Genomic DNA, 15,882 nt, shown 5'->3' with positions numbered 1-15,882 from the left:
CTACTCAACCGTCGGTCCACAAGAGCTACTCACGCAGTACTTGCGGCCCGTCACGCCCGTCGTCCGCGGCGTGTTCTTGCTCTGACTGTCTTGGCGACGACTTGACGGTGCACTAAGTGCGATCTATCGAAGCACAGCGCAATGGCCTGTCTGCAAGATGAAAGTGCAGCTGCTGAAGCGATTACGGCGGTAAGGAGCAGAGTAGCGGAATACACAAATTGCCAAAGGGAGAGAAGCAAGGGCGGCGCTCTTTTTCCCAACTGTTGTCGTGCCGCGAAGAGGAAGAGGAATTTGTATTTTGACCAATCAAAAAGCGGGTTTATACACTAGAAAAGTATCAGATGGCGCGTTTCAGAGGATTAAAACTCTTGTATTAGTCATTAAATGTTGCTCTTGAGCAGACACTCGATGGGTAACATGATGAAGAATTTATCTCATACATCACATAAGTTTTTTCTACATCCCTTTCACAATCGACCACGCTGCTGGTGTCACTTCTGTATGGCTGCCAAACTTAAATATCTACAAACATGCAATTTGTGGCAGTATTATATCTAATCTGAACAACCACGTGACTATTTACAGTCCGAAATCGATTCTCGCGAAGGTTTGGCGCTTCACATGTATCAAATAATTGAGGTTGCACAAGTAAGGAGGCTGTCGACGGTCATTTGTCATGAATTAACCTGTTTTTGTTTAATGCTGAAGTGCTTGACACTCATTCAAACGTACTTCTTCAACTCATTCATTTTTGACGGGTGGGACTTGGGAAGGCTTTAAGGTGAGCCCTCAAATGTATTTGGTTTGCCGCAAAATTGGGGTAGATTACATAGTACGCGGTCGTCTTCGAATTCTTTCTGGCTACTTGCGCTGAAATGTGCGTTTGAGACACAGTGCTCAAGGCCCACATTTTTGCTACTACAGACCATTTCGGCTTAGAACTGGGTCAAAGAGGAAAGAGACATTCATTTCTTGGGATAAATGAGAGGCAAAATTATGCTGCAGAAAATAAAATTGACCTCATGCTAGAAATTGTAGTAAATTACTGCCAAAAGTAGTGTTTTGAATATGTCAGTATTTTGCTACAAGTAAGCAGGGTGCACACGGATGAGATCATTCTGTATTAATTCATCGTCTGTTAATTCCAACAGTTCATTTGTACTCACCTTGTGTTGTGCAGTTTGCTCGAAATCGCATTCCAGCACACTGTCCGTTCGTTTCTGGTTCTTACCAAATTCGTTATTGAGCGTCTCACCAATTTCTTTCCTTCCTTGTCTAACAATTTGATGCCCAAGGGTGAGTGGCAAGATTAAAAAAAAATTGCAAACGGATTAGCTGAGTTGGATTGTGTAGCAAGCCCTATAGTGGTCGTAATAAAATTCAACGGACAGACTGACACAATGCGCTACCTTAAGGTACTGCAATTGTGTGTCGGGTGGCTGACAATGACTCTTCAGTGCAGGTAGTGCATCAACAGAATAGGTAGCGCCAGCTTTTCAGTAAGCAATGAATCTCACACCATAATTTGGTCAAAAATTCACATTAAAGCTACTTCTTTGGTGCGTCAACTCTGCCCCGTAGCTAATAATAATTGCACGATTTGTCTCTTCTTTCTAAGGTCCTTGCAGCTTTATGACATTTTAATTGCGAGTTCTACCCTTTTGGGCTTGCAAGGTTATGTCTATAACTATCTCCTAAATGAATGAGTTAACTCGTGTTGGAGCGCGGGTCACATAATACAAGAGACACAGTTGTCTACCGAACAGCCAGGATGAATCATAAAAACTAAAGCAAATGTACGTCGGTGCGTCCGGAGCTAGATAACTGCAGGAAAAGCTGGCTGTGTAAAACGGATCTCACCAAAGTACTTGCTCTGCAGCAAAGATCGCTCTATAATTGATTCAAACAAATATCCCCTACAAATCCGAAAAAAATTGTTCGTTGGCCGTTGGTAAAGCCCTGCGTCCTCCGGATGAATTTCTGATATCCGAATCATCACTATCGCTATCGCTATCCGCATTTTGCATGTCAGTATCCAGGAGTGATCCTTTCCGAGGTCTTTCGTCGTGCTCGCCTGCATCGTCCTCTTCTTCATCCTCAAACAAAAATCCAACGTCCCAGAAGTGAACTTTATTTGTGTGTGATACGCTACCAATCATCTTTCTGTCATGGGAAAACTTAAGGTTCTCAACAGGAAGATCTTCATGATCACCAATAAGACCAAGTAACTTATTTGGGTGCACTTGAACCACACTAGTAACAAAATCAAGAGACGTCATGCAGCTGATTAGCCACAAGCCAGCTGACAAACGTACCGAACAATACCGTCACTTGATCCAGTAAGAACAGTATCTTCGTCCACCTTCAGCAGAGTCTCAACAGAATCCGGATGACCTGGAAATCGATCAGACATATCTCCCCAAGTGCCCCAGCTAAAAATGACCAGCACGCCATCCTGCGAGCCACAAACAACCTTTCGGCCATTTTTGATCACCGTGACAGAGAGCAGTTCGTCATCCAGCTCGTCACTCTTGCCAACTAGTGCATTCTTGCGCAGATTGTACGCTGACAAACGTCCGTCTCCACTCGTCGCCAGCAAATGGTCCTGTGACGGATTCGTTGCAAATCCAGATATGTAGTCCTACATCACAGACACAATTGTTTAGTTTGCGAGTGATAGAAAACCTGACAGACGCTGAAACGCACTGAGTGCTCTTTGAATTCAGCCAGACAGCGGTGTTGTCTTGTATCCCAAATTTTGATGCATCCCTGATCGTCACCGCTCACAAAAACGTTTTCGGATAGCTCGTGTAAACGATTTACTGGGTGCCTGTTGGTGTATCACAAACATTAGTAGACAACTCATTTGTTCAATGAATTTAAAAGTCTTGTATTTACTCGTGCGCACGCATCTCGGCCCATGTAGGTTTTCCGAGTGCGTCAAAAGCACGAATCGACTTATCTGCTGACGCTGTGTATAAAGCTGTCAACACAAGCATAACGTTTGAGCAATACCATCGAAAACAAGTGTAGGTAAGTATTTAAGTACTTTGTCCATCAGGTGCAAACAGCAACGCTCGCACGGCTTCCATGTGATTCTTTAACTCCAGGATCTTAACATTTGCCTCTTCGGAATACTTGTACCTAAGAACGCAGCGTCATAATGCCAGTACTTCTGTCAGTTCTTCGACATTTAATGTCATTCAAACGATGCTATTACACTTGAACAATGCCGTCGATACATCCAACAGCTACGATGTTTGTCTGCGGGTGGAAATCAATATCAAAGACTTGGCTATCGCAGTAGATTTCATCAGGTGTGTGGTCGTCTAGGTCTCCCATTCTGTCTTTTTGAGTGGCTGAAGCTTTTACATTATAATGAAATATTGTAAAATAGGCTATGAACTAAGCGAAAACTTGCAATAAATACGCATAAATACTTAAATTCTAAACATCTAACTGCTAATTAAAGATAGTCGGAAAAGACAAGGTGCTCGTCGAGGTGCGACACAACTGGGTTTGTCTCGTTAAGCAGATCGCGTGAAAATGACGCAAACTTTGCTTTGATTCGCTGCTTGGGACCCTCAAAGCGCCTCCGGCTGCGAGCTATCTTTGCACGATTCACTTCCACAGTAATTCTTTGCGGCAAGTGCGACAAAGTTGGAGAAGCTGACAACAAAGCGGATTCTATATCGCTCTTTCTATCGTGACTACTACTGTCTGCAATCACCATGCTGCCTGAGTGTCCATTGCGAACTAACCAGCTCATCTCAGGCGCAGGAATTTCATGCAAAGCCTTGTGTCCAGAAGCCTTTTCTTTCAATTTGTCCATAAGAACAGTAACATTTACGCGAAATTCGCGCAGAAGCAACTCGGGAGCAGGTACGTATTTTGAGCGGTTGTCTCGTTTTAAATTTGAGTGTCCACCCTTACCAATCACCTTGACCAATTTGTCAAGCTGCGCCATGCCGGCATCCCCAAGATCCACACGATTGCGGTGATGCCGACGCCGCTGGCGTTCCTTGGCACTGAGCTTCACAGTCTTAATGTAATCTTTACTTATAAAGTCAAACATGGAAGAGGCAGTTTGTTTGAGATTAACAACCGCGAAAGACTTGACGATAGTAGCCGATGAACTAGACTGGTACAAAATTCTCTCTAGTTCAGTGCGCAATTCTCGCTCTTTATAAAGATTATTAGGCGTCATAACAGCAGTCGCCCGACGCTTCAAGTCCGCCGACACAGGACCAGAGTTTCCGACAACACGAGCAATAATGTTAAATATACTTGATGCATTTTTATTGTCTCTTAAAGACGCGTGACGAACGCTTGCCAAAACAACCTTCTCTCCGAAAAGACTGGCAAGCGAGGTCTCCCAGAGTATACGCTGCACTTTAGTGATATGAAAACAGTCCAAAATCGATTTCGCATGGAAATACCAGTAATCTCTTGAGGGTGAGCCAACATTTCTCACATCTTCCAATGCGCTAGGCGACCGACTCGTGTAATTTTTCTCATCCTGCGCTTTTCGCAAGGCGTAAAAATTGCGCCATTTTTCGGACGAGAAATCGAAGCTTTGAGCAAACTTTGATACCGTTCGAAAGGCATAGCCAGTGATAACAACACGACCAGCATAGAACAGTCGTGCCAGATCAGCACTGTTCGCTTTGCCCGAATATATCCATAAAAAATCGTCCATTGAAATAGTCACTTTGCATGTAGGACGTTCTTCGCAAACTTTAACGTTTTTACGAGTAGCTACTTTCTGCATCTCGTTAATTTCCACTGCGTATGTAGTCTTGGGTTCAACATCATTCATATCCTTAAACATAAACAAAATCGTTCCTCTGAAAGTGGTGCTGGACTTGACGCTAAATTTGAGAAAGTCCATCACCTCATCGATCTTATACTCCTTCTCGGAATTCTTTAAGGCAGTATGAGAGCCACTAACACTTTTGTCGACGCCATTTGGATCGCTCATTTCGTTTCGCCGTCTAAAGGTGAATAATAACACTGGGTGCTCCTGTCCCACCCACATATAACATTTATGTTTGTCACACAATGTTCAGCCAGCATCGTCCTAGGGATAGGTCAAATTTGCTAGATTAAATCCATCATTTTTTGTAGTCTGCAATTAGATTGTAACATTTTGTTCTTTTGAAATAATGACAATGTTTGTTTGCTAGTTTTATTTGAATGTGCTTGGATTAGCAAAAATTAAACTTGAGAAGAATATTTGTAATGCTGTCTCGACGATGTGTAGACGCTTGTCAAGAACGCTTTCGTAGGCAGCTCGTCAAGGTTCACTCTTCCTTACTTCTGAACAAGAGGAAACGTCGGATTCAAATAGACTTAGCCGAATTTGACGACTGTTAAAGCTAATGACTATTGGATATTTTATCTTCTACGCCCCTATCCGATCGTTGCACAGCAATCACGGACTTTTTTGATAAGAAATTAAGCTTGCACGACGCCAAGCGATACGAATCGTGCATCTAGATGAGCCTCAACGTACTCATTACTTATGACGGGCAAAGTGACAGAGTTGCCGTGAGCCTCGCAAGAGCAATCTTTGATTCTATGAGCCCGCTTCAAAAAATGCACAGAGGATGTTTTCGTACGACGACCCAGAAGCGGACTCAAGGCTGCACCTTGAACAGAGGAAGCCCTACTCGATGACTTCGCGAGTAAAACGCACAGAGATTAGATTTGTAGGCTCTCACCAGTAGTTTTAAAGGTTTCCTTTTTGAATTTAAGGAATTTGAGAATTCTATTCAGTCTGGATTAACTAAGACAAGATCTAGATAATTTACTATTTTTAAGGTGTTAAACTTACAGCAGAGTAAGATGAGTGTCATACAGTTGTAGTGCAATGTAATTATCACAGTTGTACCAGTTGAGATGGGGTTTAGTACACAAGATTCAATACTTGCCTCGCGACACTCGGTGTGCATTTAGGTTGCTAGCTGCGTATGAAATAATAAAGACAGTATTAGCATGAGAGATGGTGAAAACGTGTATGTTCAGTATTGAATATACATAAGTACTCAGAGCAATTTATACCGAAGAGGCTCTCGGTTCCGCCCCTGGTTCGAGCGCACGGACCCGACCTCTGTGCGGTTGTTTACGCGAAATCTAAGTGTCAAAACTTCCTCAGCTCAGATTTCAAGGCAGCCTCTATGCAGACAAGCTTGGCAGGATACCCTTGATCCTCGCGTCATGGTACCGATACATATTCTACTGTGGGTGACTGTAGAAATGCATAGCCCATCGGCGGATCGTAGAGAACGCCTAAGCCTTAAACAGGTGGATGAACAGCTTTACCGCTTTTGGCTCATAGGTCGCCGACCACCTGTCGCAGGGCAATGAACACGTAGGGGGGATTTCCGACGTGATTTACGCTAGTGAAAGCAGACAACATATGATTCGGTGGAGAGGATCCCCCAGTGTAATTGACCTCACTTTTGGCAATGTCTTCAAGAGAACCCACAGTGTGGTATACCTTTTATAAAAAAGATGTACGCACCGTATCCTGATACGAACTCCTTACATTATGGGCACTATTTTCCTCCGAACTCAAAATGCAGAAGCGGTAGGGAAGATGTACGCACCGTATTCTGATACGAACTCCTTACATTATAGGCACTATTGTCCTCCGAACTCAAAATGCAGAAGCGGTACGGATGATGGAAATGAAACTCCAAAAAGATAGGCCCGTAGGCATGCCTCATGCTGTGCAGTACAAAAAACTTTACTATTGTATATAACAAAACAAATTTATTTGTTGTAACAGGGTAAATACCGTATTCATGTGTACGTGTACTTTTAAACTTTTTTGTATTCGGGCAGATCAACCGAAGTGGACAATGGTACGTCGCGTAAATGGTTTGCTAACCACCACAGGCGACTTCGACCCCACCACGAAGTGCCTCCGATCTTGGTGTAAAAGGAATGTCGATCTAAATTGACTTGCTAATATCAGCCCAGCTACACTATGAGCTAAATTCAAAAGATTTATTTCGCTGAGATTAGGCGTAATGCGAAGGGTCGCTCGTCGCAGCGCGCTTCTTTCTAGCGGGTGGCGACCATTTTTGCGGTGTCAATGACCCTTGACTGATGGCTGCTATAGCTGTCTCATGGATATAAGCAGCGCTATAAATAGCAGGAACTTGAGATGATGGGTTGTGATTACGACATTCACGTCGCTTCAAACCCTGCAAAGCCAGGCTACCTTTGCTTCGCTGAAGCTGCTCATTAAGACATAAGACTGTGAGGCAGTGTAATTCTCTCCCCTATATGCGGACTGAGGTTGACACTCATCGACAGTCTTGCTACCCCCAAGCATCCACGGTAGTTTGTATGGTCGTGGTACTGGTTGCTTATCCAAAGCACAAATGCTCTAAGTACATGGGTATTCCTGAGGAGAGATAACAAATGGGATGAGAAAGCGCTTACGGGGAGCCTATATTTCGCATGTTTTACTCTCGGTTTGAGCTGATATTCCGCGCAAATAAGTGTGTGGGGCGAGCAACTTCAGACGGTTTGAAACGGTAAGCATGACTTGATAATATGGGCAAGAGTCGATGTGACAATTGCGCTTGTAATCAGTAAAAAATGGCATCCGTTACTTGTGGAAAGAAGAGTCGAAGCACAGTAAACACATTCTCTCCTCGATAAGATACACTCTTTGGCTTTGGATGAGAGCGTAGGTGTTAAGTGGGTCTGAAAAAGCTGTTGTGACCGTTCTCATCACAAAACACCGCGGCATCCTCATTAAAAGTATTTAAGAGTGTAGGTCGCATAGACTGCGTTTGTTTAAGCTTGTCAAGCCAGTTGATATTGTACCCGGCAATAGACTTTCGCACCGAGGGGCAGCATGGCTAAGTGAAAAAATAAAGACAGACAATAATTTCAGTAGTAGCTCGTTGAGCGACCAAATATCCATAGTGTCCCCACCCCAAAAAGTCAAAACAAGCGTGAACCCCCGCGTGGTCTAAATAATGTACCATTGGCAACTTACACCTAAATCTAATGTACAACCGCGCAAAATACAACGTTGCACAATGTTATAACAATCACATCGCGCTTTTGAGCAAAGAACATTTTTATAAGTACCGTTCTCGGACTTTTAAAGACGATGAAATCACAGAAAGAAGAGATACATGGTACATTTAGGCTGCAAGCCACGCATTTACTAATGTGAGAGCTTCGCTAAAAGATTGTACATGTATCAGCCTGAATGTAATCGATATCAACTACATATCAAAAGTGATGTATGGTGAAGATCCCAAATACGACGTTTTTGCTAAAGGGACTCTCAATTTTGCTCCTGATTAAAACGTGCTGGTCAAACCTCGTGCATTTGTGAAGGCGGCCACTGAGCTGAAGCTTTTCTGTTCAATTTGCGCGGTAATCTTGTTCAATGGATGGAGTGTGATATCAGAAGCCACGACTGCGTAGGACAATCTTACCAAAATGGAGCCTCAGACTACGAATTAATCTAAAGTCAATATATCTATTTCATTTCATCAGACACAAATTACACATACTTTGAGTCCGCTATCTCACTTTCGGCTCGAATGGAATACTCACTGTTCACCGGGCAGTGCCGGTGACGGAAGAATATACCGTGGGTATGTCCCCCATCACTAATGACGGCACATAATCAATCCTTCAAAACTTGATACTGAGATAGCTAATTTTTTGGATGCGCTCTTTGAGGTAAGTCATCTCATGGAGTGCTTCCTGTTTTTCAATTGACTCAAAACCATGTCACTGTTCTAGAGAGAGTGAGAGACTCTTAGCTACAAGAAATACTTGCGATGTTACTTTGTCGTTAACAAATTGCTTCTCATCTAAAAATTCCGTTACAGAGGAATTTGGTATTACATTTACATACCTACGTGGAACACAGGATATACTCACACTTTTTTAAGGTTCGCCTTGTTTTCTGATCAGGACCGCAAGCGGTACGGGATTAACTTACCCTTATAGAATGCATATACTGCATAATAGATAGAATATTATATCATCTGTACATCCTCTTGTGTTTCCGTCACACCGGTGTACTGAATGTTGCGTTACATATCCTGTACTTAGCCGACATCTCGCCGACTTAGCTCACGGCGCTGAGTCTCGTCAAAGTAAACTCGAAGACTGTTTTCGAAACGTAGTCGGTCTGATATTAGTGGTCGAAAAAGCGACGGCCCTTTCATTCAAAATCGGATCGATTTTGTAGTGTTGGCAAAGTAACACAGGAAATAACAAAAACATTGATGCTGATTGGATAAATCCTATATGCATAAATGGGTTTCAAACTCGTTAAGTGGGAGCATGTCGCTTCAGCAATGCGGCCTTCCTGAGCAAGTGTTTCGAAAAATTCCCTCTACCATCTTTCCGTCTGTCAATATCTTGGTGGATGAACGCGGTGGATATTTCCGATCTGAATCAGAGCAACATTGACAAATCTAAGATGACACTTTTAAATGCGAGTCGTGATTCGAGCGAATGTCGACCGGCAAGCAAGATGGCGAGGGCCTTTATTTTGCAGCAGGTTGGCTGTATACACACCGGTCACTGCATCGCCGACAGACGGCAGATGAGCCATTTTCGGGGTGAGATTTAAAGAATCCTAAGCCGGTATCCCAGACAAGCCTTCAGCTGACTGAGAATTTAAGTCTTTGGTAAATCCGACAAAGGCGCCGACGCATTCGGCGAGAATTTAGTCCATTGACTTTCCACGTGGCCACATACGTGCTTACTCGCTTAGTCGTGTTGGACCACCGGTACGTAGCGCTCATCAAGTCAGACGATTCTCTCTTGCGGAGTAGTCAGTGACGGGGATGTCATTTTACTCATACAAGTGTTTTGTTAACAACCACACGTTAAGAGTCATACGAAGCAAAGCTATGTTTTAGCAAGTCTCAGGATAATTAAAGCGGTACATACGTGCAGCTAATAACACTTCAATAAAGCGTTATCTAAGCTCAAAAGCTTCTTGCTTCACAAAGCTTCCAACAAAGCAAAATGTTACCTCTGCTCTGTACGCTGTATATATCGCCTCATCAATGGGCAACGGCATCACTGTTGCTACCAATAGGACATCGCATAGGCGAAGCGATAGCGCTCCTACCACCACATTGAGCTAAATTGGCTAATTTTTTTCGTCGAATACTTTTATTTTAATACAAGGAACACTTGGCAAAGAATGATGGCCATCTTGCCGTTCTGTGGTGACGGCGTCGCTGTGCGCACCGACATCTACATATCACAAGCAAATGATAGTACTTCGATCTTGATGGAAGCAAACATCTTATTAAGTACTCCTTCTCATCAACGCACTAACGGAGTGGTTCTTTTCTGGCACACTGAGCTGGCAAGACTCACACGCGATGGCGATCTTGTGCTTATTTGTATCCCTTGAAGCATAGTACGTGCTATCACAAGCACTGACGAGCATAAAATGGCAGATATTGATTCAGAAGGGCGATAATCAGGGCACACACAGAACACTCATTCACAGCGAATAGGTCGAATTCCGTCCACACTTCTGCACTATTCGATACCTTTTAAGATGGTTGAGAAAGGGGCGTCCAATGTTGGTATAATATTTGCCAAGTCAAGCTCCTTTTTAATCCGTTTTGAAGAGTATAATTGATAAATTTACGATAGCCTTTATCCTCGCAGACTCTTCACGCAGGACTAATATCCAGTTTAGCTATCATCCTTGCTGGAGAGAAAAAGAGACATGTCTTAGCTGCCGAGCATCTTTGCGGTACTCGCCGATATCTATCTTTGTCAGTTCACAATATCTGCATTTAGCTTACCCCCTACAATCTCAGCTGTGATGTACACAAGTTAAGATGCGGCATAAGGGCGCTCAAACAAGCCCCTCGCGGGAAATTGTCGAGTCCCGTTAGGCACGGATCGACCTACTATAGTATCTTGTGAGGTCATGGTCAAGAACAGGGAAAACGCTTCCTTCCGGAAGCTGAAGAACTCGCACTTCAAGTTCGTTGTTCGTTGTGATTAAGAAAGATCCCGGGCTTGTCAAAGCCGTGAAAAGTCCTGATGTGCTTTAAAGTGTCGTGCAATTACGTACATAGAGGATAGTACGAGGAGGAACTTGAAGACTTAAATTACAGCCTTGTGCTCTGTGCGTCTTGCGATGGACTATTAGTAAAAGTGTCAAAAGTTATGGTAGAATCTTTGCGGAATTGACAGCGTGGAACGTTGTTCCGTCTCGACCTGGATTCAAGTATGACACCATTCTAGCTATATCGTGGCTTATACGCCACGAGTCATAGACTGAATTAAAAATGGAAAGTTTCGGTGCTATTGAGTTCTTTTTTGTGAAGCTTTGGCGATTCATGAACACTGCTTCCGGGAAACAAAGCGCCTTTGGTGCGATATCAAAGTTGCAATATCGTATGTACAAGTAATGGGGCTGTCCAAATTGTCTAGCAATGGTATTTCTAGTTGACCCAAGTGGAGCTCGGAAGGCAGAACCGGCAGTGAGCTATGGTGTCAGGGTGAGAGTCAAAAGGACGACAGTATGTCTTGTTTAACCCGTTTGGGAGTTAGATTAAAATTATCTTGTTAAATAATGTAGATTGAATCATTGATTGAGATATCTTAACGTGGGAAATTAATACGATATTTCAATCAGCTTTTCTATAATTTTCACAAAATATATTCTAGCATATATTGTTTTATAATGTTATGTTGCTATGGATTTTTTGCATGCTACTCTTTCATGGAAGCGCAATTGTACTCTTCTTCGTAAACCCATCATCATCGTAGATACTGATGCTTCGGTACCAATGGTGGTTAATCGATAACAAAGACATATCAAGAGGTACCGTATTAAGAGGTATTGAAGTATCGGTGTATATCTAGATAAGCAGACTACTTAAAGAAGTCATCCATAAACTACATTGGTTACCATACAGTACCCAACGACATGAATCAAGGGCAGAGCATTTGTTGCTTTTGCGTATGTATCAAATGTTAGTTAACATAGATTAAAACTCAAGCACTTATCACTCAAACAATAGCAGATTAGGCTAGGTAACTTGTCATTTCGGCGGTTCTTGGTTTCACTCCTGGGTGGAGCATACCGCAACAACCTCTTGGCGCTGCTCAAGCACACTTTTTGAGTCAGGCTTTCCTCTGTGCAAGATTCATTGTAAACTAATTGACTTAGTAGCCCTCGTATCACATTCCATAATCGAGTCGTGAAATAGCGGTATTCATTGTGAGGACGGGAGCGAATTGCTTGATTTTTTGTCTTCTACATAACTTGACACGCTTGTAGAGAGTGACTATTGCTGTTTACACGGGTATGCAAACTAACAAAACAACAGCTAAACCCGCCTATCACCCGCCTAAAGATGTTCATCAGCTCTGAGAAAGCGCTAGGGAGATATTTTCAGGATTAACCCAGCTGGGTGGCTACGATCGCGATGCCGCTGATATTGAGAGTTTAACCCTCCGAAGGTAGGTCCGGAATATCTTTGGCTCTGGGTGAGGCAGCCCGAGATTGTTATAATTTGGCCATGCTCTATGCAACGCGACACATAACGCGTATACGGTCCTCAAGGCAGGAGGTAGCTTCCAAAAATGGGTACTTTCGTGCAAAATATCTAGGTGCTACACATTCCAACCATGAAAAGTTTTAAAAGTACGGTTAATGCACGTGTTTGCACTGCCTGACGGGCGAATCAAGTGCGCTTACTGCTTTTTTTACCCGTTAGATAAGTCGAGAGCCAACGATAAATGGGAAGTCTTACCTTTGTATTGAAATTGACCCGTATACCAGATGCAATAAGAGTCCATGGACGACGTCAGAACCGGTGTGGCTTCCGCCGTAGTCTCCCGAGCCTACCCGATCGTTTTCGAGGAATCGGTGTGTGTGGTATCGAAGGCGGGGAACGAAGTGCGTGTTGTGAGATTCGGATGGAATATTGGAAGTGAAAGCCTTATGCGTTTGTCAGAGACGATGCAAATTAGCCATGTAGAAGTGGAATAGATAGATCTCTAGGCTGCGTAGCAGATTCGCGATGTTCGGAGTTGTTATATCTGTGACAGTTGTAAGCCTTTTTGCTTTGCGTGCAGCTTTCTCACGCGACCGAGATTTATGAAGGGTAACCTTCCAACGCAAGGTTACCGACGGGCCTATAGCGGAGTAACAACAACCCCAGTAGACAGTCCTCGTTTACTATGTAAAATGTGTTCCCTATCGTACCTTGTGTAGGTATGGTTAATGTGATAGCCCAAAGGAAGCAACGCTATCCTAGGAATGGAGCAGCTCACAAGCCAAGGTTGCCTATTGCTTACATCAACGCCCCTAACCTTGTCAAGTCATTGAATTTCCTCAATAACACAGGAGCGTCGTGCAATTAGATACGGCACACTATTGTCAAGAACAGTAGACACTACGTAGACGCATTAGAGATGCCAAAATCAGATAGCTTATTCGTGCGTTTTGCGACGGGGCCATGTCGAAGTTTATAGTAGGGTTCTAAGTAAACGTTGCGAAAAATGACATCGTGCATAGTTGTTACAGCCCGGCCCGGATTACTCTGTTCGAAACAGTCCGCATGTATCACGGACCTCTCCTTTTCGTTGTCGCATCACTATCGTATAAACCGATAATCTGGTGCCAATGAAGCGGTAATGGGTAGTAATGGCTCAAATACTATTAAACGGTAGTGAAGTATCAAATAAGATAAGCAGACAACTTGTAGAAGTCATTCGTGGTACACTTAGACTACCCTGTTGAGATAAATATGAACAGGTATAATCTGTTGTTACGCTAGATGAGAATCGAAGCGACTGGACGTTGAGATTTCTCGTGTCAGATCTAAAGAAATTTAAAGGTGACTGTATTTGCGAGTAGGAAGGTCACATCGTGAAGATCAAAAGCACTCATACTTGTCAGCTTATAACGATGCACCAGAGTTGGCACTCCGTATGATTGGCTCACATCATGGAGGATTGGGTTCCGCGGTTAGATAGCTAAATATCGTGAGCAGAGTGACAGAAGTAATCATAGGAGTTGTAAGTCTCCACTGGTAAAAGCTCACATAGAGCTAAAGCGATTTGGTCGGGTCACCAAAATGATTCGATTACTACAAAAATGGGGCTGAGCTTATCATTCGTTCAGGTGAACCTATCAATGAAGACCCCACACGCGAGCTGGCCACTGCGCCGTAATATCGACTTGGTTCGTAGACAAAGTATTACATTACACGACAACGTCTTTGTTTTCCAGACTGTTAATCTAAAAAGATGCTTCAGTTCGAGAAAATAATTATTTGCACAACGGTAGATACTCCTTGCGGGACGTTCTAAGAGTTGCTGTTTATAGATTTGCTGATCATGGTAGTGGGCTGTACCAGGTGCAGAAATGATCGGTTCGTTGGAAAGCAGCTGTTTAGATATAGTCGTTACTATCCACAGTCCACAATAATTTTGCAACATATTCGACCAGAGTCGTGCAACGCAATTGTAATTGGAAATGTAGTACGTTCTCGCTATCACAACCCATCCGGAATTGAAAATGCTTGCTGATACTATGCAATGTCTCAACCATCTTGTTTAGCTAACCATCCTCTTTTGGAAGAAGCAATTCGGTTTTGAATCCCCAGAGTGCGATCGGTACAATCACATTTGAGATTCTTCGCATATTAGTAGCAATATCACGCTAGCCCTCGGAGATAGTTGACCTGGTGCACCCTCTGTCTTACCGAGGAGATGAATAGAGCTACATAGAGCAACCCTTTTTTCACTTGTAAGTGTCCTCCAGTCTTGCTTGATGTAGAGACTTGGATGGTAGCTATGAAGGCTGGATTCTTTACAGCAAGAACTAGAGGTGGCGACAATCCGCTTTGACAATTCTTTCGTTTTTTGTCCTTTGAAACTAAACAACACTCTAGTCTGGCGTCTTGTTTGTCCAATTTGGCATTAAAACGGGTGAAGCAACCAGACATATTGCTCCGTCTGTATAGTACGGACTATGCATAGGTATGAGTTATCCAACTGTTGCTGTTCTGTACTCTACAGGGGTGGGACGTCAGATGTCAGACAGCGCCCGCGGAAGTGGACCAACTTTCGAGTATTTTTTGTATCAGCAGAAAGCCCGTAAGCATCAGTATACAAGGGATTCGGCACTTCACGACGAAAAACTTTTGAGAGATTTTATCCATAATCATGACGAATCTGGTTTGCAACCATTACGACTATTGCGCAATTAAGCAAGCTTGGCTCGTCCAGCTAATCTGTAACGTGCTAGATATCGTCGTGGATTCTACGGTGGGTGTTTAGTGGTACTTTCACTGTTGAAAAAACGGAAATGATATGCGCAATATATACAGAGAATGCGGAGCGAAGATAATACCTACATCTAAGCGAACGTCCTTCCCATTTGCCACTCGGTGAAAATGAAGTTGCAGGGTCGGGACTAGAAGACACACTATGATCGTTCTCATCCAATAATTTCACCAAGAATGGCATCAAGGCCATCGACCGCTGGGGTCGCCTCCACCATGGGCTCGTTGAGCCATGCGGAAACGTCAGGTATACGACTCATGTTGCGTGGGGTCATGTACTGTGACGTGCAAGCGTGCAGCGGGGCTGCCGTAGCTTTGCGCTTAGAAGAAGCCCAATCTAGGTCACCGACCCTACGTTCTTCACAAGAACCAATACGAGTGTAGCGGATCGCACTTCGATACCTCCAAGAGTAGTTAGAATCTTAATCCAAGGCTAAAAAACTCTTCTGCTAAAATGTAAACTGTATTAATTTGTTTTATCTGCGGCAAAGCCGCCTAATTTTAAATGTATCGATATTCTTAAATATATAGTGTAAGGTCTACATAACTG

At 43.4% G+C, this 15,882-nt stretch overlaps 4 protein-coding genes across 4 annotated transcripts; 1 reads left to right on the top strand and 3 right to left on the bottom strand.

Annotated features, from left to right (window-relative positions):
• Positions 1–141: 141 nt before the first annotated feature.
• PHALS_09470 (uncharacterized protein) lies at positions 142–1,466 on the top strand (the record flags this gene model as incomplete). The annotated part of the gene is made up of 5 exons (XM_024723137.1): positions 142–189; positions 586–648; positions 709–758; positions 1,181–1,296; positions 1,354–1,466. The coding sequence occupies 5 exons, from the start codon at positions 142–144 to the stop codon at positions 1,464–1,466; spliced, it is 390 nt and encodes a 129-aa protein (XP_024571713.1).
• A 450-nt stretch (positions 1,467–1,916) lies between these two features.
• On the bottom strand, positions 1,917–3,342 carry PHALS_09469 (transducin family protein wd-40 repeat family protein; the record flags this gene model as incomplete). The annotated part of the gene is made up of 6 exons (XM_024723125.1): positions 1,917–2,253; positions 2,316–2,641; positions 2,707–2,830; positions 2,899–2,983; positions 3,050–3,144; positions 3,221–3,342. The coding sequence occupies 6 exons, from the start codon at positions 3,340–3,342 to the stop codon at positions 1,917–1,919; spliced, it is 1,089 nt and encodes a 362-aa protein (XP_024571712.1).
• A 124-nt stretch (positions 3,343–3,466) lies between these two features.
• On the bottom strand, positions 3,467–4,981 carry PHALS_09468 (uncharacterized protein; the record flags this gene model as incomplete). Its single annotated transcript, XM_024723114.1, has 1 exon — positions 3,467–4,981. The coding sequence occupies one exon, from the start codon at positions 4,979–4,981 to the stop codon at positions 3,467–3,469; it is 1,515 nt and encodes a 504-aa protein (XP_024571711.1).
• Positions 4,982–14,605: 9,624 nt separating this feature from the next.
• Positions 14,606–14,993, bottom strand: PHALS_09467 (uncharacterized protein; the record flags this gene model as incomplete). The annotated part of the gene is made up of 2 exons (XM_024723103.1): positions 14,606–14,707; positions 14,751–14,993. The coding sequence occupies 2 exons, from the start codon at positions 14,991–14,993 to the stop codon at positions 14,606–14,608; spliced, it is 345 nt and encodes a 114-aa protein (XP_024571710.1).
• Positions 14,994–15,882: the final 889 nt, after the last annotated feature.

Source organism: Plasmopara halstedii, assembly GCF_900000015.1.
Source record: "Plasmopara halstedii genome assembly, contig: Scaffold_42, whole genome shotgun sequence".
Classification (NCBI taxonomy): Eukaryota; Oomycota; class Peronosporomycetes; order Peronosporales; family Peronosporaceae; genus Plasmopara; species Plasmopara halstedii.
The sequence above is the reverse complement of the archived record's forward strand: the minus strand, read 5'-3'. Positions and strand labels throughout refer to the sequence as shown.